At 40.4% G+C, this 27913-nt stretch overlaps 1 protein-coding gene across 1 annotated transcript; it reads right to left on the bottom strand.

Annotated features, from left to right (window-relative positions):
• Window positions 1-366: 366 nt before the first annotated feature.
• Window positions 367-27686, bottom strand: LOC101527783 (cytochrome P450 2C14-like). Its single transcript, XM_004580040.3, has 9 exons — window positions 27519-27686; window positions 26270-26432; window positions 25875-26024; window positions 22851-23011; window positions 18617-18793; window positions 16597-16738; window positions 12903-13090; window positions 11125-11266; window positions 367-965 (listed from the first exon to the last, which is right to left on the bottom strand). The coding sequence occupies exons 1-9, from the start codon at window positions 27684-27686 to the stop codon at window positions 784-786; spliced, it is 1473 nt and encodes a 490-aa protein (XP_004580097.2). The 3' UTR covers window positions 367-783.
• Between the last annotated feature and the right edge of the window lie 227 nt (window positions 27687-27913).

The raw sequence follows: 27913 nt of genomic DNA, 5'->3' as shown, positions 1-27913 counted from the left end.
GAGAAATTTTACCTCAAACAAGGTGGATCAAGTTTTCCATTGAAAGAGGTGCTTGTTGTGATTCAGAATCAGCAAGTTCCTTTTCAATCCATAAAAGATGAATGCGGAGTATTTCTTAGAGGATTTATTATTTATTTCAGAAGCAGAGATACATAAACAGAGAGAGAGAGAGAGAGAGAGAGAGAGAGGGAGACAGAGGTACTTTATGGTGCTTTTGGATGATCATATCAATATTCCACTATAGTGTAAAACTTCTCTTGGACATAGTTTCTATCACTTGCCAATCTCCAGCACCTATAGATGCCAACAAACAGAGCTTCTTTTCTGTTCCACTTTCTGCATTCTTGTGGCTCTCACTGTAAGAACCGGCATGATCTTCTGGGACTTGATTTTCTTTCACTTCTTATTAACATTACGTACAAAGGAAACAGAGCCTGAACACTGATCTAATATTTAATAATATTGTTATTCTAAACACATAAGGAAGAAAGAAGTCTAAATTATCAAATGCGTATCATCTTCCACAATTTCAGAGCAATAACATGTCAATAACAGCATTTGGCAGAGATTAAAACATGTAGTAACAACAGCTATTGGTTATTGCAAACATACATTAATGAAGGGACCTAGAAGGCTTCTCAGTGGAGAATAGATCTGTAGAAATGAGGACGTGTTAGAGTACAGAACATGGAAGAAACCCATGCTGGGGGAAGGGGTGCAGGGAACCTATGAGAGGACAGCTGTAGACCACAGCATAGCAGCAGCCCTGTGACCTGCCCTTCTTCAGACAGGAATGAAGCTGAGCTTGTAAAAAGGTGGTACATGGCTAAACCCACTGACATGTGGAGTGGTTTCAATATCCTTTGGGTCAACTTGAGGTTTCAGAGTAAAGTTCTGTAAGATGGTGGTCAGGAAAAGAAACAGCTCCATGCGGGCCAGGGCCTCTCCCGCACACACTCGCTTTCCTGAAAATTAAAAACAGAGAGGACTTTTTTATCAAAACATTGAGTACTAAAAACACAAAATGCATTCAGTGACTAAGTGGCTAATGACTGAAGTGATGGATGGGTGGGTGGGAGGGAGACAGGATAGCTGGGGGGATGATGGGATATATACATGGAAAGAATAATGAACAGTTGCTATACATATAGCTGCATGTAACATCTGTCATCTCTCACTCAACAAATGCTGATTAACCATCAGTTTCATGTCACACATTTTATTAACTATTATCACATTATAAATACTTTGAGTTTAGACAAAGCTATTTGAGAAGCACACACATTTATTGGGCAGTTGTTTAAAGAAAGAAGAATTGAAGAAAAGAAGAACTGAATTCACACACATGAGCTTTAACAAGCTCATGATAAAAAGAAATGAGGTTACTCGCAAGATGGCCGACATAGGAAGATGGATGTGAGGGAGCTCACAGACAGAGAGGGATAGAACGCGACAAAAGCGTAAGTGGAGCAGCATAGACCTGCAGGGAGAGGAGCGTGAAGTTAACAGGACAGTGTAGAGCCAAAAAAATCCACAAAATTCGGAAGAGCAACCAGGAAAACAAACGAGACAAGGCAGGGAAGACAGTGCTCCGCTCCAGACCTGCTGAGTCACAGCTGCTGGGAGCCGCGCCGGGAGCCGCGCCGGGAGCCGCGCCGGGAGCCGCCTCTGCAGCCGCAGGAGACACAGCAGCCACAGAAACCTCCGGCAGCCGCCATACCCGCCACAGACCCTGACCCGCCGCAGCCGCCAGGAGCAGCACCCACGGCGAAAGTCCTCACCAGAGGCAGAGGCAGACTGCAAGAACTTGAGGTTTGAGGGAGCTGGGTAGGGGCAGCAGTGGGTCGGAGGCTCCGGGAGTTAACTCTCCAGCGGCAGGCACAGACCCTGAACATCCTTGGTACTCATCTCCCCACCCCTCCACCCCCCCCCCCCGGGCGACTCCAGCCTCTGGGGACACAAGGCAAGGGCCTTAAAACTGCCAAAACTGTCTTGGAGTTGACGCACAGCGGTCCTGTGCGCTGAGGAGAAAGGCAGAAGGCACACTGAATACTCCCCCGTGCCTTGCAGACTGGCACACAGCTAGGCGGTACTGACCCACAGGAACCCACACCTCTGGACTGTGCGGACCCGGGTGTGCCTCTGGACTGGGCGGTCCTGTGCAAGCGCTGGGGCTGGCGGTCCCCTGCACTCGGGTGGGCGGTCCCGTGCTGCTGGGGTGGGCGGACCTGCGCAGGAGGCGCTTCTAGAGAGCACCTGGAACAACCCACGCCCTACAGTCCTGTGCTTGGAAAACACACCAGGAGGGCACTGCGGACCCGCGTGCAGGAGGCGTTCCCAGAGAGCGCCTGGAACCTCCACGTCCTGCAGTCCCTGACACTGGGGACACACTGAGAAAGCACCTAGAATCCTCTGTGCCCTGTGTTCCTGCGCAAAGGGGGCGCACACAGAGTGCCTTCATTCCCCCACGTCCTGTCGTCGCATACGTGTAGGGGACGAGCTGAGAGTGCGCTTTGAATCTGCTGGGCCTTGGAAGTGGCGCCCTGTGGTCCAGTGTACTGGAGACGCACCAAAAGTGCCTTGAAAATTCCCGCACCCTGCTACTCCACGCCTGCAAGCTCGGATCTCTACAGGATAGCGCTTGGAGACCCCTCAGCAAGCTGGTGCCTGGGTCTCTCAAAAACAAACACTAGACTAGAGTGAGAATTCAGCAACACCTTGGGCCACAAATATGGGAAGAAATAAGAGAGTTAGTGACGTAGACACAGCTTGCTCCGCCCCAAAAAGCCACCATAAAGCCTGGTCAATCGCAGAGATTACAGATGAAGAAATTGAAGACGTCTCTGATAAGGAGTTCAGAAAAATAATTATAAAACTCTTCAGAGACAATGAAAAGCGATGGGACGAGCTCAAAGATTTCAAAAACCACATAATCACAGAAACAAAATCGCTCAAAAAACGAGATCCTAGACTTGAAGAACAAAGTTGAGAGCTTAGCCAACAGAATTACAGCAGCAGAAGACAGGATATCCGACTTGGAAGATTCCCAGAATGAAAACAGGCAGATTATTAACCAACTAGAGTCACAACTACACAAGGCAACCAAGACGATCCAAGAGATGAACGACAACATCAAGAAGTCAAATATCAGAATAATGGGGCTCCCAGAAGGAGTGGAAAGAGAGACAGGCATACAACCAGTACTTGAGGAAATTATGCAGGAGAACTTCCAAAATACCTGGAACATGAACCCAATCCAAATTCAGGAAGGCCAGAGGACTCCCCACAGGGTGGACCCAAAACGATCCTCCCCAAGACACGTGGTAATCAAGCTACCCTCCAATGAATACAAAGAAAGAATCCTAAGGTTAGCACGATCCAAAGAGAAGCTTACATTTAGGGGCAGGACCATCAGAATCACTGCCGACTTCTCAGAACAGACGCTCCAGGCAAGAAGAGAGTGGAACAAAATCTTTCAAGTACTGAAAGAGAACAACTGTCAACCAAGAATACTCTACCCAGCAAAGATTTCATTTGTATACGAGAACGAAACTAGATACTTCCACAGCAAAGAGAAATTAGAAGAATATGCCAACACAAAACCAACTCTACAAAATCTCCTTAGAAATGCGCTACTCCCAGAGAAAAAAGGAAGCAAGCCATAAACAAGGATGGCAATCAGGGAGATCTCAATAAAGTTCATCCACAGAAACGACAATCAATTACCAACAACCTCAAAAACACAGGTATATGTCACGGCAAAATTATAATTTCTCAATATTAACCCTCAACACAAATGGCTTAAATTCATCACTCAAAAGGCACCGATTAGCAGACTGGGTTAAAAATCAGGACCCAACTATATGCTGCTTGCAAGAAACACATCTAACCAGAAGGAACTTCAGGAAACTTAAAGTGAAAGGGTGGAAACAAATATTCCATGCCAATGGACGAGAAAAAAGGCTGGTGTGGCAGTCCTATTCTCAGATGATACGGACTTCAAAGTAACAAATGTCAAAAAGGATAGGGAAGGGCACTACATCTTCTTGAAAGGGAGGATCCAACAAGAACCAATCGCCATTCTTAACATTTATGCTCCTAGCCCGGATGCACCCAGCTACGTGAAACAACTACTTTTGGACTTAAAGGGAGACATAGATGAACATACGATAATTCTGGGAGACCTGAACACCCCACTAACACCAATAGATAGATCAACGCAGCAAAAGGTCAACAGAGAAGCCACAGATCTCACACACACAATAGAACAACTGGACCTAGTAGACGTCTATAGAATATTTCATCCTAAGGCCACAGACTACACCTTCTTCTCAGCAGTGCATGGCACCTTCTCCAGGATAGACCACATAATAGGACACAAAGCAAATTTAACTAATTACAAAAATATCAGAATCATACCATGTACCTTCTCAGACCATCACGGAGTGAAATTGGAAATCAACAACTCAAAATGTCCCAGGAAACATGTAAACTCCTGGAGGCTGAACAATATGCTATTAAACGAACAATGGGTTAGAGAAGAAATTAAAGACGAGATCAAAAAATTTATGGAAATCAACGAAAACCCAGATACAAAAGTCCAAAACTTATGGGACACCTCCAAAGCAGTGTTACGTGGTAAGTTTATTGCAATAAGCGCGCACGTCAAAGCCCAAGAAAGGCAACAAATGCAAGAATTAAGGACACACCTCAAGGAACTGGAAAAGCAACAGCAGAAAGACCCCACAAACAAGAGGAAACAAGAAATTATCAAAACAAGACAAGAACTAAATCAGAAAGAAATTAAAAAAACCATTCAGAAAATAAATGAATCAAAAAGCTGGTTCTTTGAGAGGATAAACAAAATAGATACCCCATTGGCCTGATTGACAAAGAAAAAACAAGACAAAGCAAGAATTAGCAGTATCAAAGATGAAAAAGGCAACATAACAACAGACACTACTACCATTAAGGAAATAATTAGAAATTATTACAAAGAACTATATGCCAACAAATTCGATAACCACTTGGAAATGGAAAGATTCCTAAACTCCCACCACTTACCAAAACTCACCGCAGAAGCAACAGAAGACCTGAATAAACCCATTACAGAATCAGAGATAGAATCAGTGATTAAAGACCTCCCAACAAAGAAAGGCCCAGGCCCAGATGGTTTTACCACAGAATTCTACAAAACATTCCAACCAGAGCTAACCCCAATCCTTTACAAGCTCTTCAAAACAATAGAAAAGGAAGCAACTCTTCCAAACTCATTCTATGAAGCCAATATCACCTTAATCCCCAAACCGAATAGAGAATTAACAGAGAAGGAAAACTACAGACCGATCTCCCTGATGAACGTTGACGCTAAGATTCTCAACAAAATCCTAGCCAATAGAATACAAAAAAACATCAGACAGATCATCCATCCAGACCAAGTAGGTTTCATCCAGAGAATGCAGGGATGGTTCAACATAAGAAAATCCATAAATGTGATACATCACATCCAAAAACTGAAAAACAAAAACCATATAATAGTATCAGTAGATGCAGAAAAAGCCTTCGACAAAATTCAACGCCCCTTCATGTTAAAAACCCTAACCAGGGTGGGGATAGAAGGAACAATCCACAACATAATCAAAGCAATATATGAAAAACCCAATGCCAGCATCATACTAAATGGAGAAAAACTGGATCCCTTCCCACTGAGATCTGGAACAAGACAAGGCTGCCCACTATCACCACTGCTATTCAATATAGTCCTAGAGGTACTTGCAGAAGCCATAAGACAAGACAAAGAAATCAAAGGAATCCAAATTGGAAATGAAGTCAAGCTTTCACTATTCGCAGACGACATGATTCTCTACATAGAAGAACCAAAAAACTCAATACAAAGACTCCTAGAACTCATACGAGAATTTGGCAGAGTGGCAGGATACAAGATAAATGAACAAAAATCAATAGCCATGGTGTATGTAAATGGCCGCAAGATGGAAGAAGATCTAACCAACAAGCTACCATTCAAAATAACAGAGAAAAGCATGAAATATCTGGGAATAAATTTAACCAAAAGCGTAGATGACCTTTATGAAGAAAATTACAAAACACTCTAAAAACAAATAGAACAAGACCTGGAAAGATGGAACAACATCCCATGCTCCTGGATAGGCAAAATTAATATCATCAAAATGTCTATACTACCAAAAGCAATATATACATTCAATGCAATCCCAATCAAATTACCCACAGCATTCTTCATCGAACTGGAAAAAATGATACACAGATTCATCTGGAAACACAAAAAACCACGAATAGCCAGAACCACTCTGAAGAACAGGAACTTAACAGGGGGAATCACAGTACCGGATCTATGGACATACTATAGGGCAGTGGTCATCAAAACAGCCTGGTACTGGCACAAAGATAGAGAGGAAGATCAGTGGAGCAGAATAGAAACAACAGATGGAAACCCACACAGATACAGTCAATTAATCTTCGACAAAAAGACAGACAACAACCCAAGCAAATGGAAAGGTCTGTTCAATAAATGCTGTTCGGACAACTGGTTAATAGCCTGCAGAAACAAAAAGATAGATCCACATCTCTCACCATACACCAAGATCAGATCTAAATGGATAAAAGACCTAAACCTACATCCAGAAACCTTCAAACTTTTGGAAGAAAATGTTGGAAACACACTGCAACACTTAGGGGTAGGCCCTCACTTCCTAAAAAAGACTCCAAATGCAGTAGAAATCGAGACCAAAATAAACAATTGGGACCTCATCAAACTAAAAAGCTTCTGTACAGCTAGAGAAACAATCAATAAAGTAAAAAGGCAACCCACAGAATGGGAGAAGATCTTCGCACACGACATAGGTGATAGAGGGCTAATATCCAGAATATACAAAGATCTCCAGAGAAACCAAAACACCAGAACAAACAAACTGCTCAAGAAATGGGCACGGGAAATGGGCAAACACTTCACAAAAGAACAAACCCAAATGGCAAACAAGCATATGAAAAAATGCTCAAGTTCCCTGGCAATAAGGGAAATCCAAATGAAGACAACTATGAGATACCACCTAACTCCAGTAAGGATGGCACACATACATAATACCACCAACACTTGCTGGCGAGGATGTGGGGAAAAGGGAACCCTTCTCCACTGCTGGTGGGAGTGCAGACTTGTACAGCCTCTATGGGAATCAGTTTGGCGAATACTCAAACAACTGAAAATCAACATACCACATGATCCAGCAATAGCACTCCTTGGGATATATCCAAAACATCTTCTACTCAAGAAACCAACATGCACGCCTATGTTCATAGCAGCACAATCTACGATCGCAAAAACCTGGAAGCAGCCAAAATGCCCATCAGCGGAAGACTGGCTAAGAAAGCTATGGTTCATCTACTCTTTGGAATACTACTCAGCTATTAAGAAAAACGAAATGCAGTTCTTTGTGGACAAATGGGCCAGACTGGAACCCATCATGCTAAGAGAAATGAACCAATCCCAAAAGGTTAAATACCACATGTTTGCCTTAATCTGAGATGAAAAGAGAACAACTTGGAAAATAGTACCTGTATATTGTAATATTAGTGCAATCTCTTATAACCTGTATCCAATGCAATAAGATAACGCGATATAATCTATAAACCAACAATTAATGTCAGAATACTTAAGATCTACATCGAAAAACTGTAAAACCTACTATACCCTCAATACGCTATGTTAACCTGTAATGGGGGGGAGTGCAGGGAAATCTTTCAGGACCATAAAAAGAGTGAGAAAAAAGTACAATATAGCCTATCAAGATCAAATCTGGTAATTCATAGATAACAGACTCAAAGCGGCACTAAACAACAATAAAACTACTATACCAATGCATGAGGGGGGAATCGGGTGCGATCCTGACAACCTCTTAACAGGAGGTCATGTGCGTGGAGCAGGGGAGCACTCCAGAGTGGAGCAGGTGATAAGGAGGAAGCTTGGATCCCAACCATGAAGACTCCCAGACCTTCACCACAAACTATTAATACGAGCAACAAGGACTATATCCCAACTGCCAAGGAGGCCACAGGGAATTGGATGCCCTCGGAGGCCGAGTACTCTGAGGTCACCCACCCCCAAGCGGAGCTTCCACAGGGGATGGAAGAAGTCCAAACACTACCGTGCAGAAACCAACGTCATCGGAAAGACAACCAGAAGCCCTGAGTGGTCCACAGAAACAGAAGAACAATAAACGTCCTTCGGGACCAGGGAGGAGAGCTTTCTCTGGTCCGAGCCTGGCTCCACCTCTGGACCCCCCCTCCCTCGCAATGACCATCGGGATCGCTCTGAAAACCCCTCACAGCAAACAAACAATCATACAAACTAAAAAAAAAACAAAAAAACAAACAAAAAAAACCAAACCTAAAATAAATAAACATAAGAAAGTAGAACTTGAAATCTGACAGGAAAGAGCTGGCATGGATTGGCTCATGCCTCGCTGGGTGGGTCACAAAGATTAGTTACTCCTCACCATGGTGTTGAGGATTTTCCTGCACACACCCCCCCCCAAAAAAAATGTTCTGCACCTAAAATGTTGACATATATCTTGTTAGAGTTACAAGCCAGTCTAGATTATCCTAAAATCTGCCAAGATCAGCAAAATTTTACTTCAACACAACAACTGGCTAAATACTAAGATGAAATGGACACGAAACAGCTGAATGGTGCCTTATGGCCATTTTAAGGTATAGAGCAGCCGGTCCTGTATATGAACTAAAATTGAAATGTCAATGAGCTAATCATAGGTGGTGGCTAGGACTTGTTTTCCTTTTTTTTTTTTTTTTCTTTTTAATACACTGGTTACTCAAAACCATGTCAATTCCATAACATTGCAAATTGCTGTTGATGTTATATTGGGACTCTTAATTGACTGTGATGATATTCTGCCAGCTCAAACTTCAGACCAGAAAAGGTCTCCCCAAGAAACTATTCAACCCATCTGGACAATAAGTAGCTGGACTCTATGCTTGGTATATGTTTGCAATGAAAGAATCTTGATTGAATTTGAACTGTAATACTGCATCAAGGTGGAGGAATCCACTGGGGGGAGGGGAGGGGGAGGGAGGGGAGGGGGAGGGAGGGGGGGATTCCCAGAGCCTATGAAACTGTCACATAATGCAAAATAATTAACAATAAAAAAAAAAAGAAATGAAAAGATAAGTTTGTTAAGGCTCAAGAATTATTTAAATCCATCATAAATTCCCAATTTTATCCTTCTTAATAAAGTATGTAAAACCACTCCTATGCATGAGTAACAGAAAGTTTAGCTCAAAATAAATATTTCAATTCTGTTTTCCAATGACTTAAAATTAGTTCACTTCTATTTTATAACCCTTTGAAATATGGGCAGAATATTCAGCCAACTACTTTTATCGGGACAATGTAAAACCATATATTTGCACATGACAAGCTCTCAATTTAAAACCATAAATGATTCTCATTTCCATACCTGAAAACAAGGTCCAAATGGCTGTGCTGGACCCTCATAACCTGTTCTCACTTGTGTCACTCCTTTGAGACTAAGCATTCTCCACTCAGCTCTAGGTGTATCCCATCTCCATTTCAGTGATGACCCATTGACCTAAGAGACTCTTCTCTTCTGCTTCCTTTTGAAAGGTATGGCTCATGTCTCAGCTTCATTATACGGTAGTGAGCCCAAGTTTTCCCTCTAGTTCTCCTTATCATTCATGATCCACTGAATCATGGATTAAGCAGAATGTTATTCTCTATTTTTATCTGTGCAAGTAAAATAAGAGTTCATTAAGAAGAGCTCAGTCTTTGACGTGTTGAATGAGCAATGCCAAATGCAAAGCATGGAAAACAATAGAAGGGAAAAATGGGGACTAGATGTGTACACACTCTGCTCACACTGTGCAGCTGTGGAACACAAATGCCCAAGGTATGATCTTGAGTGTAGGCACATGACATGCTCTCCAGTCTCTCTCAGGAGCCTTCACATCTCCAAGTACTCCCTAGTCTACATTTTTCTGGACAATTCTGACCTCCTGGAGCTTCAGGAATGAATGCTCCATTCCTGAGATCCACTGTCTGTGTGAGAGTACCCAGATTTTCTCTTTTCAAACAGTTGGCCTCATCTTCGGCAGCTCAAATATCTATCATCTCTCCAATGAGAAAATTATGGGATGTCCATGAGCAGAAATCAGTTTCCCCATCAGCCTCCCCAGCAGCCTGTGCTTTTCTTTCAAAGAACTTATCCTAACTGGTTGCAATGCTCTGGCTAATCACCTCCTCGCCTCATGTAAATAAAAGCTGCTTTACAGTATTTTATGGACTCTGAAATACTAACTTCCTACAGTTCTAGGTCAATGTTATAGCAGGGAAGTTAAACTACTGCTTGCATCACTTGCTTCCCAGCAAGGTGCTGGTTCTTTTCTCAAACACTCCATTTTTGCCTGTTTCCTGCTAGTGTACTTGGGAAAACAGCAGAAGATGAAGTTCTTGGGACACTGCAAACATGAATGAAACCCTGATGGAGTTCTAGGCTCCGGATTTTCACCTGGCCCAGGCCTGACTCTCGAAAGTATTTAGAGAGAGAGTCAACAAGTGAAGGATCTGTCTCTCTCACCAGCACCACATCTCTCTCCATCCTGCTCCCAATCTGTAGCTTCCTCTTTCTAATAAACATTTTTTAAAAAAACATGAAGAAGTCCATGTATCTCAATCAAAGTGAGGACCATCACAGAAGTACCTCAAACATATAAACACAAGAACCATTTCCAAGCTTGATGAAGATATTTTAGATGAGTCATGTGCTAAAAGAAATATCTGTGTAACAAGGTATATTTATAGGCAGAATTCAATTATCCTATACTGCAGGCTTCTCAGTTTGGAAGGATTATTCAGACCCACCCAGTATAGAATCTACTAATTTGATTCTACAGTGAGGACCCACAGCTAACAAGGAAGGCACGTGGACACATGTATTGGGATTTCTGATCACATAGAAGGAACCCATCTGTCGGCTCCAGAAAGCAAACCACCTACATCTACACTGATTACAAAAATATATTCTGTACCCTGTATTAACATGGAAATAAATTGGTTACCTGTCGAGAAAGGCAGAAAATATTCACTTTTCTTAAAATTGCCACTCTTGTCCAGGAAGTGGCCAGGGTCAAATTCCTTTGGGTTGGAGAACTCATTGTGATCATGCAGCACTGAACTTAGTGATGGTAATATAGTTGTGCCCTGGATAAAAGAGACAGAGATACTGAATCCTAAAGAAGCCAAAGAATCGGAAGGAACAATGGAAATAGCTTTTATGTCTCTTTGATCTGTACATAAGAAAACCCATATGCAAAAAAATACAGTGTCATTTCAGCCAGAACACGCAATAACCAGGATGAGTTGAAGTTCAGAAACAATGATTTCCCTGCAATAGCATCTGATGTACTGAGCCCTTGGGAACTCAGTGGCCAGTCACTTCTCAGTCCATCCTGTATTCCAACAAGCCTGCACTTGAGGCCCCACCCTCACTTGCTGCTCTAATCTGTTCTATTGCTCAGCAGATGACTATAAATAAAAATAACTTACTTTGTATCTTTATTTTTAAAAAGCATGAAAGAATTTTGAATGTTTTCAAATGTTTGAGGAGACACATATTTGCCCTGATATTCCTTGCAAAATAAATGTGAGAGCAAAGCCTCATAAGTGTAACTAAAATTGTCCTGAACCAGTGCAGTAAATCCAGTTCAGCTGCATAGGATTCAGGGTAAGATAATATATAAGTGCTGCCTATGATTATTCATTGCATGTTGTATAATGACAATCCTGATTATATGACCATATTTATAGATTCAGAGAATTCACTTAATTCAATTACATATGCTTTAATCACAAGAAGGATTGGAACAAGAGGAGAAACTTCCTTGCAATGATAAAAATTTAAAAAACGGATCAAAAACATTCCCATTAGTGAGATATTAAACCTCCACATCTCCCAGAGCTCCACAATGCAACAAGGATGCCCATGTTCATGAATTCTGGTAAACACAGACCTAGAAATCGCTCTAGGTAAGCATTACAATAATGAGAAATGCAAAATAAGAAAAATATCTAAACAGATTGCAGAATTCTATGCATAGAACTTACACATAGACCCACATGTATTAGTAATGATAATCAAATATAAGATGGCTATTAGATATTATGTAACACAAGCAATAGTCAGTTATAATACAGCATTAGCAAACAAATTATGAAGCTATTTTCAAAAGTACTGCACTAAATACAAATATTTATCCTTTCAAGGGAAGTATTACATACGTGCAAGTCACAGTGATGATAATAAAATGATAGTGGGAAAAGTCAAGTCGTCTCCCAAACATTGGGACATAATGGTGTGCTGGAAACTAATCTAGGAGTTGGAAAATTCAACTTGTCATATCATGTCATCAAGTTATTCCAAATTGATCTAAAAATGTAATGTCACTGTGATACAACTCCTAAAACAGTGCTGAAAATTTATAAGCTGATACTTTGAACACTTACATGGAATTGTAATCACCTAAAAGTAGTAAACCTAGTTAAATAGAAGGGCAGATTAGTTAAAGTCCAGAAATATGTAATAGAAGCTTTGCTTTTTCAAGATTAATTTTACTGTATATAAAATTCATACATGCAGAAAGGCTGGAATAGTAAATAAAGAGAAGAAGTATAGAATAAGAGAATAAAAGACTACCTTCCATCCACTGATTGACTCCTCAAATAGCCACAGCAGCCAGAGTTGGGCCAGACTGAATCCAGGAGCCAGGAACTTCTTCCAGGGTCTCCTGTGTGAGTGCTGGGGCCTCTGAGTTTGGGAATTTCAAGATCACAGCCTTACCTTGGGGATAAGGTAGTTTCTGAATTTAACATCACAGGTTGTTACATGAGGCACACTATTAGGGACGAGGTCAATGTATCTCTGGATTTCGTGTACGACAGCGTCCATGTAGGGCATGCGGCTCCTGTCCTGCATGCTGGGGCTCCGGTCTCTGCCAATCACACTCTCAATCTCCTCCTGCACTTTAGCTGAGAAGACACAAGGGAGGAGTCAGGGACTAGGACCAGCACAACCCATGTCTCACAGCAGGTGAGGGCTGAGTGAAGCAGGATGCAGGTGTCCAACAGCCCTGAAGATCAGAGTGCACGGAGACTCAAGAAAGCATCACTGTAGCAGACACAGGAGGTTCCTGGGAAATTCTTCCTCTGAGAAACAGGGTATGGAACTTGGCTGTGTTCTATGAAAATACATTAAGCTTTTACAGATATGTGCATACTTATTTTGATTGAAGTAATATATATTTCATTCTCTTCATGAAATGTTAATCTAAAGTAACCTTCAAATAAACAAAATAATCTTAAAAAAACAAAAAATAATGACACTTGGGACATGCTAACCACTATATTTTTGAAAAAGAAACAAATATTTTGTAGGACACTAATGAATAGTATTTGTAAATAGAATTCTACAAACAGATATGGATGTGACTATTGGATGTGTGTGTTTAGCATGGGTTTATCTGCAATGTCTTCCTTTGCACTTATCACAAAGTTGGCTGGATGGAAATACTGCAGAAGATTCTTCCAAAATCTGTGCTCACATTTCTTCTGCTTATGATGCAATTGTTCACATTTATGGGATACAGTGCAATAATTTCATGCTTGCATTTTGTATGTCCTGTGAGTCAGATTGGTTTGCATTTTGATCAGTAAATATTTTTTAATTTACAGTTAACATTTTATCCTTACAAATATTCATGTAAGATCATTTCAGGATATAGTAGTCCTGATCAATTCATTTTTCCCTTTTCTCTGTTTATGTTTGTGTCCTTCAACGGCCCCTCTTTCATTTGTTCATAAAGATATAGTAAGTTCTAATGAACTGTAGTCACCTTTATGCCAAACAACACCAGAACTTATTCGCATTGTAAGGATGGTTTGGTACTTGTTATACAATCTCCCTATAACTCTTTAATCTTCACCCTCTCAAACTATAGTGTTAACTATTATATATTAAATTGGTTTCTTTAAAACTACCAAATAAACATGCCCGGTGGCATGGCTTAGCGGCTAAAGTCCTCGCCTTGAAAGCCCCGGGATCCCATATGGGCGCTGGTTCTAATCCCGGCAGCTCCACTTCCCATCCAGCTCCCTGCTTGTGGCCTGGGAAAGCAGTTGAGGACGGCCCAAAGCTTTGGGACCCTGCACCCGCGTGGGAGACCCGGAAGAGGTTCCAGGTTCCTGGCTTTGGATTGGCGTGTACCAGCCCGTTGTGGCTCACTTGGGGAGTGAAACATCGGATGGAAGATCTTCCTCTCTGTCTCCCCTCCTCTCTGTATATCCGGCTTTCCAATAACAATAAAATCTTAAAAAAAAAAAAACTACCAAATAAACGACAACACACACACTATTTGTCTTCTTGAGCATGACTTATTTCACTTAGCATAATATCCTCTAATGCTATTCATTTTGCTCTAAATACAAAATATTAGAGCAAGCCTTGGGGTTTAGTAGGTACAGGTAGTGCCCTGCAAAATTAGCATCCCTGTGGGCAACTATTTGTTTCCTGGCTGCTCCAATCTGTACCCAGAAAACAATTCCAGAGGAAGCTCTGGTTCGTGGCTTCAGGATGGCGTGTGGAGATTCAATGGATGGAAGATACAGAAGTCTCTCTCTTTTCTCTTGCTCTCTCTCTATCTCTTACTCTCTCTCTCTTTCTTCTCTCTCTCTCTCTGTAATGCTGATTTCCAAATAAATAAATAAGTCTAAAAGAAAATAAAATACAAGATATATTTTTCAAGGCAGAAAACATTTCATTAAGTGTGGGTATATGTTATGCTTCATGTATCTATAAAATGTCAATGGCCAACAAGGAACATTCCATGCCTTAGGTATTGTAAAAACTGCAGTAAAAGGACAGGAATTTAGCTATATCTTTAAGATGCTGAGTTGATCTTTGAATAGATACCTAAACATGGAACACTGGGAACGTAAAATGTTTATGTTAGATTTCTTAGAACCATATTCTCATTTGTATATAATGAATCTAATTGCTGAGTTTATCTATTTTAACTAATTTCTATACTTGCAGCCAGGGGACATGAGGACAGCTCTCTCCACCCCACATCAGACAGTGTGTCAAAGTGATTCACCTACAGACACGCATGCACATAGGCTCTTCCCTCATTCTGTTTCTCCAGTGTTTATATCGTAGTTTCTGCTGCATCAGTGTTCACCCTACACATCACTGTGGCTTACAGTTCCTTGATTTTGGACAACTAAGATCTCTTTTGCTCCTTTGTGTGTTCAAGCTTAAACTGTTGATTTCAATTCCCAGTTTCAGATACTAATTTAGAAGTCTTACAAATGTTCTTATGTGCTTTAACTGCTAGTATTAATTTTCTCACTACTGACAGCAACAAGTAAATAACCATTTCTCTTAGAGCTGGGTGTCTCTCTTCACTCACACACATTTTCTCCTAGCATTTTAATGTCATTCTCATGCTCTGTGTGTGTGTGTGTGTAAACACCCTTTGTCTCTGAATAAATTTCTTCATGATTTGTCTTGAATCCTAGCCTTCAGAAATGCCAGGATCCTGTGTTGGGTGGATATGTTCATCTATTTAATTTAATTTAATTTACAGTGAGAACTTTCCTTGCAGATGGCAGCACCTGCAGGCCTTTCCACGGGTGCTTCCTTGCTCTGACGGCACTTAGGCTGGAGCTGCAATCTCTCACAGAGCTGGGGATCTCCTCATCTCCTCTATGTGGGTGAGACGAACAATCCAGGATTCACCAGGAAGAATGCTCATCTGTGATTGAGTTATAATCATTTCACAATGGCTCTGAACCACGGAAACAACACCCAATACACAAAAATAGAAGCTACTCAAGATAGGTAAATGTTAATTTAAAAACAAAAAGCATGTTTGTAAAAGATTAAACTGTAGCAGAATTCATTTCTGAACTGTTTGCTAGGTTGATAAATCCGTTAAACACACTCTCTACCTCAGTTGTATACAATTTCATTGTAGATTTCATGTTTGAAAATACTTCCCAGACTGTGGAAATTTTCTCAGGTCATTTCCTCAAGATTCTGGCATATGCACTATAATTAAAAAAAAAACTTAGTCATGGAGTGTGATGTCCTAGCAAAAAAAAAAAAAAAAAGTTGTCAGACTAATGAGAGAGCTCTGAAAGACATTTGAAGTGTTCTGCTCTCAGGGAAAAGCCAGCAGACAGTCCCAGGGCAGTTCATGAAACCTGTGCCTGTGACAGACCCCTCCGTGGAGCCCAGATGCTTTCTCCACAGCTGTTGTCACTGTCCTCAGCTTTATGATGGTGACTACTGCTCTCATGTCCTCACTGACCAGTCATTGCTCTCATCACTATCCCTTCATCAGAGCTGCACAAACTGCAGCTTCCAGTACAGAATCTAAAGGATGAAGCTGCTCTGAGAGAAACAAGGTGCAGGCTAAGGCCCGGCTTCCCGGTGTCTCTGCTGGCCCTGCCATGCTCCCTCCCACTGCTCGTACCTGTGACCTCAGGATGCTTCAGCAGGAGCAGGAGCCCATATCTCAGGGTGGTGCTGGTCGTCTCCGTTCCCGCAGCAAACAAATCAAGCACCGTTACCAACAGATTGTCAATAGTGAATTCACTCTGTGGGTTGTGATTTTCCTAGGAATTAATTGAAAATTTGATATTGTGCTAGTGCATTTATTACAGTCAGCCCAAGAGAATCCATATTTCACTAAAAGGCACTATTCTAGCACTCTCAGCTACTTGGATCCAGAGGACATCATGTTAAGTAAAATCACTTAGACACAGAAAGATAACCACTGCATGTTCTCACCCATATATGAAAGCTCAAAAGTAAACCAAAACACACAATATGAACAATGCAGGACAGATGGAAGGATTTTGATTTATAAAATGCAAAGGAGGATCACCACTGTGGTTTTGATGGCAAAACTGTTGCCTGGGATGCTGGCATCCCATATGGATACTGCTTTATATTTTGGCTGTTCCACTTCTGGCTCAGCTTCAAATCTTCAACCTGGTAAAAGCTGTCAAGGGTGACCATATACTTGGGATATATAAATGTAGCTCCTAGTTTCTGGTTTCAGCCAGGGGCAGCTATGGCTGTTGTATCAAACTGGGGAGTGGGCCAGCAGATGGAAGATCTCTCTCTGTCTGTATCTCTGTCTCTCTCTCTGTCTCTCTCTGTTTCTCTCTATCCATCTATCTATCTATCTTAACCTCCCTCTCTATCTCCCTCTCTCTCTTTTCTCTCTTTTGTACAGTGTTGGGGGATCGGTGGATTTTTTGGTCTCTTCTCTCTAATTTGGATTTCAAATATATATATAAATAAAATTCTTTTTTAAATGAAGGCAAGCTGGGTGTGGGTCATCGATGATTGTAAGTATTTAATGTTAATACATCAGGTACTAATAATAGGGAAAAGTTGAATATGGTTTAAAGATTGTGGCAAATAAGTTTACAATTCAAATCTCCCAAGTGGCAAAACCCCAATTACTTGAGCTGTCACCTGTATTTCCCCAGGTCTGCATTATAGGAAACTGGAATTGGGAATGGAGTCAGGACTTGAATCCAGACACTGAGACGTGGAATGTGGAAATTTAAAATGCTCTGCCAAACACTTGTCTCAAAATTTGCTTTTTCCTTCAAGAACATTATTTTTCCATTATGTGCTTTAAAATCTAATGATATAATACTCCTTTTAATCAGCTACCATTTTTGAAATTTTGCCACGTGGTAAGCAACGTGCTTTATACAATTTATCTCTATTTCATTGTCTTGACAAGTCTGAGGATAGGTATTAAAATCTCTGATTGATGCCAAATGTTAAAGGAATAATCAAAATGATTTGGATGGAGACAGAGCAAAGTGGCTTCTGAGTAAGATGTTCCACAGACACTGGTTTGAACAGCTCTTCATACATCATGGGAACTTTCAAGGAAGGCAGATGAGAAGACAAAAAAGTTGCTACATTTTGTGTAGCAATAGGAAAAGATTCATTGAATAAAGAAGCAAAAAAGTTATGAGGTCACTGCAACCCATACCAAGTAGCACAGTATAGAGACCAATAGTTTCTCTCTCTCTCTCACACCTTTTCCTTCTTTCTCTGTCTCTGTCTCTCCTTCTCATACATAATTATGCCCATCAGATAAATTAAGTGAAAACTTAAACTTTTAGACCTGAAAGACTTAAATCACATTCAACCAAAAATTGTAGTATAGGAACAGATCACATTCATTTTGTATTTGATAGTTTTATTTTCCTAATCTGTTTGCTATCCATATTAAGTGAATTGTGTGCATTCCATGTGACTTCAGATACTATCTAGAAGCAGAGCTTATATATTCTGTCAAACAACTCATTTTAACTCTTCCATGTTATTTAGTCAAGATCCACAAACACAGCAGGTACCTACAATAATGGCCATATATTGCTTATCTGATCACTTGGATAATCCCAGTTAGTATAGGAATGATCAATAAGGCACATAATGCAGACAAAGAAATGACTCTTTACCTGTTTCATTTTGATCAGGAAACAATCAATGAAGTCCCGAGGGTTGTTAATGTCAAGAGATTCTTGATGTTCTTTTACTTTTTCCAAAACATAATTTTTTACATAAATAATGTTTTCAATTGCTTTTTTATGACTTCCTGGGAGATAATCAATAAGTATGGGAAACATATTGCAGACCTTAAAAATATAATTATGAAATTCATTTTAGCACATATAAGATAAACACACAATGCACACATCTATGAATTAAAACAGTCATAGAAAAAAGCATTCTACCTTGAGCAGCACCATTGGAGTGTCTGTACAAATTAACCCTTGGAACTGACAAAGAGAAATAAGGGAGAAAGCCCTGATCCCTTGATAAGTGACAATAACCTCTTTACACACACATATTAGTTTCATTATCTTCACGTCTGTTCTGACTTAATACATCAACTCTTCCTACAAACTCAAAATATTGACTGGCATGAATGTGATCATTTATTCTCTAAAGGAACACAGAGGAAAGGAGTACTTGGCAGAAATATATCAAGCTATCCATTCGCCTATATCAATGTGCTACTATTTCTGCTCTGTATAAGAAGCCATAAGAATTATGTGAATGAGTGGGCACAAAAGACAGTAAGGAATCCAGACCAGCATTTTCTGGATGAAAATCTGGGCACCTGAGTTTTTATGTTACTTTTGTAGTATACAATGTGTTACCTCACCACAGAACAAAATTGTGATTGTTTTCATAAATCATTCATCTTAAATCAATCATTTTGCAATTTAACCTTGCTTTGTCAGAAGACCCACGCCTTCAAACTTCCCAGGCGTCATCCATGCTCCCAAACATTCAGCCTCCTTGACAACCCACATTAGAATATTTCAGGTAAACAACACAAGGAGGAATTCTCTAAATTTTTACAGCAGACACACGTGTTAGAACCAAAAGCTTTCAACAAGGGCCTGGGTTGTCCATGGCGGGTCATGAACAGGTTGGTGGACAGCCACAGAGGAATCACCTTGAAAATGGGCTGTCAGGTTTAATGGAAAAAGTTCCAGGCAGTAGTATGAATTTCAGCACTATTCCCAGATATTTGTGCTGTACATGGTTCTAATCTGTTTTAGGAAGACTTCTATGTCATTACAATATGAAAATTACTGTAGTATTCAAATGTTAACTTCACTAGCTGATATCAGCAAACAAGTCACAGTAGACAGATCAAATGTCTCATTTCCCCACAAATGTTTTGTGAAACCAAGCAATAAAGCTTTATCAGAACTCTAAACCACAGCCAAAGTTTATGGAAACAACAGAAAGCTGTAGTAGAGAAAAAGTAAGTTAAAATGTTCAAAAACTTTGTGTCCCAATATTTCCAATTGTTCCATCTGCTTCCAAAAGTGACAGTGGTTTTGGCAAGGGCAGCTGTGATCTCAGGGTAGACTCTGGTCTGTGGTTCCAGACAAAGAGGCTGTGTCTCTGTTCCAAATTTGTCAATGAACATGTGGAAGGTGACCCAAGATTCTTGTCATCATTTACGATTAATTAAGAATTCACTCAGGGTGCAAAGCAGCAGACATTCTTCCAAAAATTGTAAGAGAAATGAAAACTCTGCTGTCAATTTAACGCAAAAGATTGCTATTATGGCACACATTACCACACTGTGACCAAAAGAAGCAGAGCTGTGGAGAGAATGATGCGGACAATTGGGCATTCAAAAATGCCCCCAAACTAGGAAATTTACTAAACTGCAAACATACCCTGGCCAGACAGAGGCTAAGAAAGGAGTGCTGGACATACTACACTAGAAGAAAATGAGGAAAGTAAGGCCTGAATATGCGACTCCATGCTCTGAAGGAACTAGAAAAGTTGGGGAATCTGAAGATGGTCTGACTTCTGAATGGCACATTCCCAAATGGTGTGGCGCTGAGAGACCACAAGATGAAATGTTCCAGGGCCTTTGCTTTCATGATCTTACTCCTGTGTAGAAGAAAGAAGTGGATGCAGCAATCACTGCTCAAACATACAAGGTAGATGGGCATGGGGTAGCACCGAGGAGCTGTTTCCAGAATTGGTCTCCTGCAAATTGGTGCCCACCTAACAGTGAAGACTGTTGTTGATGCTTTTGAAGAACATACAGAATCAAAACATTTGAGAGACTACTTACAGATGTATGAAAAGATACAAAGTACAGAAATTAAGGAAGATGGGCAGATGTAGAATAGAAAATTAGCTGTTGTAACTTAATCACCATGGGGCTGACACCATGGCGTAGTAAGTGAAGCTTGCACCTTGAGTGTTGGCATCCCATATGGCTGCCTGTTCCAGTCTCAGCTCTGTCACTTCTAATCTAAGCCCCTGCTTATGGCTTAGGAAAGCAGTGGAAGATAGCTCAGGTACTTTGGCCACTGCACACACTTGGGAAGCCAAGCAACTGCTCCTGGATCCTGAATTGAAGTCAGCTCAGATTCAGGCAAAGGCAATTTGGCTGTGGAATGATCCAGTGAGCATAGATATTCTCTCTCTCTCTCTGTCTCCTTTTCTCTGTAACTCTGCCTTTCAAATAAAGTAAAACAAGTATCTTTAAAATTTTTTTAATACTTTTAATGTTCATGACACATATTTGAAAAATTATTTTCAGCGATACTCTTTTTGAAAAATTGGAATTAGTTGTGAGATGAAAAAGACCTTTTCCAAACAGGAGGCATAGTCAACTGCTGGACCACCAAGAGGGCACAGGGTGGATTCAATAACTTTAGGAGTCATAAAGGAAGCATTAGAGGTGATAGAGGTGATTGTGGCAATGGAGTAAATGTGGGTAGAGGAGCAGGCAGTTGAAGTGAAGGTGATGGGAGCAGGGGATGCTATGGAGGAGGTGATGGCAGATACAAGTTTTGGAGATGATGTTGATAGTCCTGGTTACAGTAGCAGAGGAGGCTTTGGTGGTAAAAGGTCAGAACACGGAAAGCAAGGTGGGGTGACTTGGTGGAGGAGAAAATAATGATTAAAATGAAGAAAGAAACTTTTGGAGGTGATGGTGGAAATTACAGTAATTTTGGAAATTATAGTACACAGCAACAATCAAATTATAGACCCATGACAGGAGGCATTTTTGGAGAAACTAGCTTTGGGAACTCATGGAGCTGGTGGCAGAAGTGGTAGATCAGGTCACCAAAGGTCCTAAAAACAATGGAAAAGGACTACAGTTCTTAACAGGAGAGTGAGAGCAAGGAGTTCTCAGCAAAGCAATGGGTTACTTCGACACAGTCATGCCAGGGATACAGCTTTGTAAAAACCCTGCCACAAAAGTTACTCAGCTTACACAAGAAAACCTTCTGGTCAGGATGTCATGGCCACTGTTTACCCCAAAGGGCATCTGTTGCATAATACAATATTGGATTAGTTCGATGTACACTTCCATGGGTTTTTTACCTGCTGTAGCTTTGCAACTTTTTTCACTGTATCAGTTATTGCCTATAATGTTTAAAATACAATTTTTAGACTTAAAAAGGGAATAGGGTAGCAGGCATTGGAAAATTTTAAGATTTCAGAGAGGGCACATTCCTAATTGTAACTCTGCACATGTCCACAATTAACTTCTAAATTCAGCTTTCTGCTCATGCTTTCCTGAGAGGCAGCAGGTGTTGGTTAAGTAGTTGGATCCATGCCACCCACAGAAAAGCTCAATTGGTTCCAACTCCTGACATCAATTTTGAACACTTCCAGTGGCTGTGAGAAATTAAAGTATGAATCAGATGATAGGAAATCTATGTTAAGTTTGTCTCTGGTTATATCTCTTGTAGCCTCTGTACCATTCAAGTAAATCAAAAGTAATTATTTTAAATTTTAATTTTAAAAAAGAAAGGACTTGAGCTGAACCTGAGCATTCACCTTTGAATGGCAACCAGCTCCATTCTATGAGGTTGACATGCTGCCCCCTAACCAGGGCTCATGTATGTCAGCAAGGAAGGAGTGAGATTAGGACAGTCCCAGCACAGCTCTTGGCTTTCTTTACCCTCCCTCCCTTCCTTCCTTCTTCTCTCCCTCCCTCTCTTCCTCCCTCCCTACTTTACTCTCTTCTTCCTTTTGCCCCACCCCCATCTCTCTTATACTCACTCTCTTCTGATTGTGTGCATGTGTCTCCCTCTTTCTCATTTTTCACCTTCACCTTCAGGGTCATAGCATTGGAAGACAGCTGAACTCAAGCTAAGAGAACAGAGGATGCGTAACACACACAGAATTTCTCACCTGCATAATCAGGGTGTTACCAATCCTGAAGTTTTCATTGAATTTCTCCATCAATTTAAGAAAGGTAGGATCTCTGTAATCAAAACGGTTCTGGAAAATCACGGAGCAGATCACATTGCAGGGAGCAGTGCCCAGAATAAAGGTGGGATCACAGGGTGAGGCTGAAGAGGGAAACATTTTTAAACACTGTTAGAATATTCATTTCAAAGCTTAAGATTTTGAACTAAGAAGCAGAGGTGATTTAAGATTATGAAACAGTAACCTAATCAGCAACATCTTCAAAGTGCTTAAAACAGCACTACACTTCTCTCATTCCCTGGGTGGACTATTCCATCCTGACTTATTAAATAACAGTTTTCCTACTTCCTACTGCCAGAAGGAAATATCACAGTCTCTGTTCGCAGGATTCTGATGCTCAGTCAATGCTATTTTGGACAAACACATGCAGTCCTCTCTAGAACTGACCATGATGTAGGCCTAAAACAAGCCTCAGCAAACTTAAAAAAAAACTTTGAAATTTTACCATATATCTTTCAGGCCATCATAGAATGAAACTGGAGACTGACAAGTCAAAATACCACAGAAGATATTCAAATACCTGGAAACTGAATAATATGCTGCAAAATGAACAATAGGTTACACAGAAAACCAAAGAGGAAATTTCAAAATTGCTTGAAAGAATGAAGGCATCAACACAACTCATTAAAACTTATGGGACACAATCAAGGTACTGTTAAAAGAAAGTTCATTTCAATTAATTCTTACATTAAGAAATTAGAAAATCTTAGAGTCAAGATGTTTTTGCTACATCTCAGGGTGTTTGATAGTTTTGTTTTTATTTTTTCATTAAAAACATTTTTATTTTCGTTATTAATTTCCTCATTGACTCACAGGTCACAAAACAACATTGTTTGCTTCAAGATTATTGATTTTCTTTTTCATTTCTTTAGTAACATGTCAGTCGATTGGTAGCATGTTCTTTAATTTCATGGCATTGTAAATTTTCTATTTTTCTCTGTTGTTGATTTGTTATGGCTTTTCATTAAAGGGAATGTATACTAACTGTGTAGTAGAAACTATTACATATAGATATGAAGATACAATGCAGTGTGTATTTCCCCTTCTAATCCAGGATGGATTTCCAATGAAACAATCGAATATATCTTGACAATAGGATGCTAGACTCTTTGCCATTGTCCATGTCTACAATGACAGGAGACACTTAAATGATGGACTTATGACTGATTGTGAAGGAATATACCTTTGCAATGACATGGGTGTGTTAGTGTAGGGAGGATAATAGGGGCTTAAGAGGGGAGAAGCAAACCTATGAAACTGTATCAGGGAATAATAAAATAAATTAGTTAACAACAACAAAAAGATCCAGTCCTTAGAAACCAACGCTGTGGTGTAGCAGGTAAAACCATTACCTATGATGAGTGCCTACATCCCACATGGATACCCCTTAGAATGCTAGTTGCTCCACTTCAGATCCAAATCCCTGCTAATATGCATGAGAAAGCAGTAAGCATGAGCCAATTGCTTGGGTCCCAGCATTAACATGAGAGAATCAGAAGTGCTGGCTCTTGAGTTGTTGGAGTTATTTGGAAAGTGAACCAGTCAATGGAAGATTCCCTCAATCTAAAACCTTGTCTTTCAATAAATAAATAAAATAAATCTTATTTCAAAAAGAGAGAGCTCCAGCACAGTGGCACATGAGGCTAATCCTCTACCCTATGTCACATGCATTCCACTGATTTTTGTCTCAGCTGCTCCACTTCTGATCCAACTCTTGGCATATGGCCCAAAAAAGCAATGGAGAATGACCCAAGTCCTTTTGTTCCTGTACCCACATGGGAAATGCGGAAAAACTCCAAGGTCACAGCTTTGGAGAGGGTCAGCTTAAGCTGTTGCAGACATTTGGGGAGTGAACCAGAAGCTGGAAGATCTCTCTTCTATCTCTCTCTTTCTCTCTTTCTCTCTTTCTCTCTTTCTCTCTTTCTCTCTTTCTCTCTCTCTGAAATAAATAAACTTTTAAAAAGAGCCAGAACTTATGGGTTACTGCTGTTTTCTTTTGATTACCTATGTTACTATTGCAGCAACATAAATAGAACATGACCCATTTCCTTACAGTTACGTGAGTATTTTCAGTCCCAACCTCAAGATGCTTAACAACCAAGACCGGGTTCACAGAAGGACATACTGTGCAGACACATTGCTATCTGTTGAAAAGAACCATTCATTGGAGTCGTTATCGGACCCTATCCAAAACACTGCCAGATGTCAATTTTTTCTAAAATATACAAAATTTAAAAAACATGATTCTTTGCAAATAAAAGGATGAAGACTAAGCCAACTTGAAATAGGGATGGTATAACAGGTAAACTCATTGCATTTTAGGAGAAATTTATCTGTAATATAGAGTTACTCCAAGTCTATGAATCAAGAGAGTAAGCATTTAAGTAACATTAAAAACCTTTCACTGACAGTTGTATAATAGTTATTTCTCCACAAAGAAAATATAATGGGTGAGGCATGCAGTAAGAGATGTCTAAGCATTTAAATTCATAGACTTGTAGGCATGTACACTGAAAGTCACTTAGACATGTTAGTGAGGCTCATCCTTCAAATTTAGAACGGGTAAATGAAAGCATCCAATACTTCTTCATGCTTCATAATAGTATGATTAGGTCAATCCCACAACACACTCTGTTCAAATGTATTAGAATATTATGCTACAGGACAAGTACGGATTTTTACTTCTAACAAATGAGAATTCCAAAACAAACAAAGCCAGAAGATTAAAAAAGTAAGATATGTTTTGTATTCCCAAAATTGTTATAGTGATTAGTATTCACAACAACCAGAGAGGTGCAAAAACTCTCTGCTTCCAACAGTCACTTTTCCTCTGGGGAGCTGATAACCAGGACAAAGACTGAAATGGCTTGCTATCTCTGCAATGCATCTGTCCAAGGACATCACTAGAGTGGAGAGATCTCTTAAGGACATTTAAGGGTCACCCACCATTGGTTTTCCTCAGCTCTTCTGCAAGGCAGCGGGCCTCCTCTTGAACTCGGTCCTCTATGCTCCTCTTCCCCATTCCAAAATTCCTCAGTGTCATGAGTGCGAAGCGCCGGGTGTCCTTCCACGTCTTTCCATTGCTGGCAATAATTCCTGAGAAAAGAAAGTTGAGGATGCAAAGAAAGGAAGAGGAATCTGGTATCTGAAAGCTCTTCAGAATGAGTCCCTGACTTATACATCCAACTTCACCGTCCACAATGTCATCACCAGCACACACACGTGCATAAACACAAACATGCATGTATGCACACATGTGAATACACATGCACATAAGGAACACATACATGCACATACATAGGCATAAAACACACATGTGAACACATACACACAAAACTGACCTAATCCTCTATTAACTTTTTCATTTACTGGCAATCGCGCTCTTCCAGAAAACTCCTCTCCCAGATCTACCAATGCTTCCTTCACTGCTTCATAGCCATGCATCACCACGGTGGGTCTTAATCCAAAATACACAGTGAACACAGGGCCATAGACTTTTGACAGCTGCGGTAGGAAAGAAAATGTGAATGTTAGTAAGAGAAATCACATTTGGCCTACATTATGTTCACCATTCAGGCTGATATGAACATCTTACTATTGATAATTTTGTTCCGTCAAATACACCAAATATTTCTAGATGTTGTACAAAAATACGCTGATGATTGCAACAATATTACACACAGTGGCTCCCAACACCCATACTGTTTCAGGGGAAAATAGTGTCAGAATATTACAACTAGTCAAAACATAGAGCAAGGATTACTTACATTGTTATAGATTAAGAGACAAAAACTTAAAGATTTTCTAATTGTTTGTTCCCTAGTCAGTAGAAGGTTCACATTTAAATTATGCTTCAGCAGACTCCGATGACTGCGACTTTACTAGAACTCAGGGTTCAGGTCTGGACCCACATCCAACAGCACTGTGACACTGCTTGACATCATCTACAAAGCTCCTCTTGAGGAGAATATACTCGGAAGTGAGGAGTACAAGATGCCCACATTTTACACACTTAATAACCCTAACACGCCGCCAGTTTTAGAATCTATATGATTGTTATCACACAGGAAAGAGTGGCACTCCTGAATAAGGCAAGAGCACACAGATCTCATACAAAGATAACTTCACCCCTGCTGCGCATTCACAGTCAGTCACAGACAGTAGCTTTGTACAAGATGAAGAGTGGCATTCCCACCCAGCAGATCCTGATTCTTTCTTTCATTCATCTGCACTGCAGAACCATAAACGTTTCCTTGGCTATAGTAGTAAGTTGCTTACTTGTGGTATCAGGAATCACAAACACTTGATTCCCATTGATCTGTAGATAGCAATGTCCTCACTAAAATGACTGTGAAACAAGAAAAGGCATTGGCATTTTATGAGTTCGACTCCACCTTATATTTTAAGACTTAATACTGGCCAAATGTGCTACTTCTTCCAACTATTTCTGATTAAAAAAAACATGAAAAGCAAAATTACAAGGAGATGCTTCTTTCAAATAACATATTTTAATAATTGGCCTCAAGCAACATGCATTTTTAAAAACCTGATCTTAATTACTGACCTTTAAAAATTACTGGGCATACTCACTTTGGTTAGGGATTTGCTCATGTCCTTAAAATCTATCTGTAGGATGTTGCCAAGAATTGGAAGAGGAGTGGGACCAGGTGGGAGGTTCCCTCGCCCATGGCTCTGTTTCCAGAGTGAAAAGAGAAGCAAGCAGGAGAAACAAAGCACCAGCACCACTATGGGATCCATGGAGCCTCCTCTTCTTCCCGAGACAAGTGGGAGCTGGCAACCACAGGCTGTTATAAAGAATCCCGGCTCATTACATGTACCTTGACCTATGTACCCACCTGTGGGTTAGATACACTCCAACTCTCCTTTGACTGAACTTTGGTTCATAGAAAACAAGTTACCATTTCCCCTTGTTTTGCTTTTTATTGCTTTCAACTCAAAGGTTCTGGTTCAACAGAGCATGCTGT

Source organism: Ochotona princeps, chromosome 13 (assembly GCF_030435755.1).
Source record: "Ochotona princeps isolate mOchPri1 chromosome 13, mOchPri1.hap1, whole genome shotgun sequence".
Lineage (NCBI taxonomy): Eukaryota > Metazoa > Chordata > Mammalia > Lagomorpha > Ochotonidae > Ochotona > Ochotona princeps.
This window is presented reverse-complemented; position numbering and strand designations above follow the sequence as displayed.

Excerpts from the sequence above, each read along its gene's own strand:
- LOC101527783 (XM_004580040.3), bottom strand. The coding sequence starts at position 27,686 with ATGGATCCCATAGTGGTGCTGGTGCTTTGTTTCTCCTGCTTGCTTCTC. Across the intron at positions 18,794-22,850 it reads GTAACACCCTGATTATGCAG|GTCTGCAATATGTTTCCCAT; the intron begins GTGAGAAATTCT and ends TATATTTTTAAG. Across the intron at positions 16,739-18,616 it reads TCCTGATCAAAATGAAACAG|GAAAATCACAACCCACAGAG; the intron begins GTAAAGAGTCAT and ends ATTAATTCCTAG.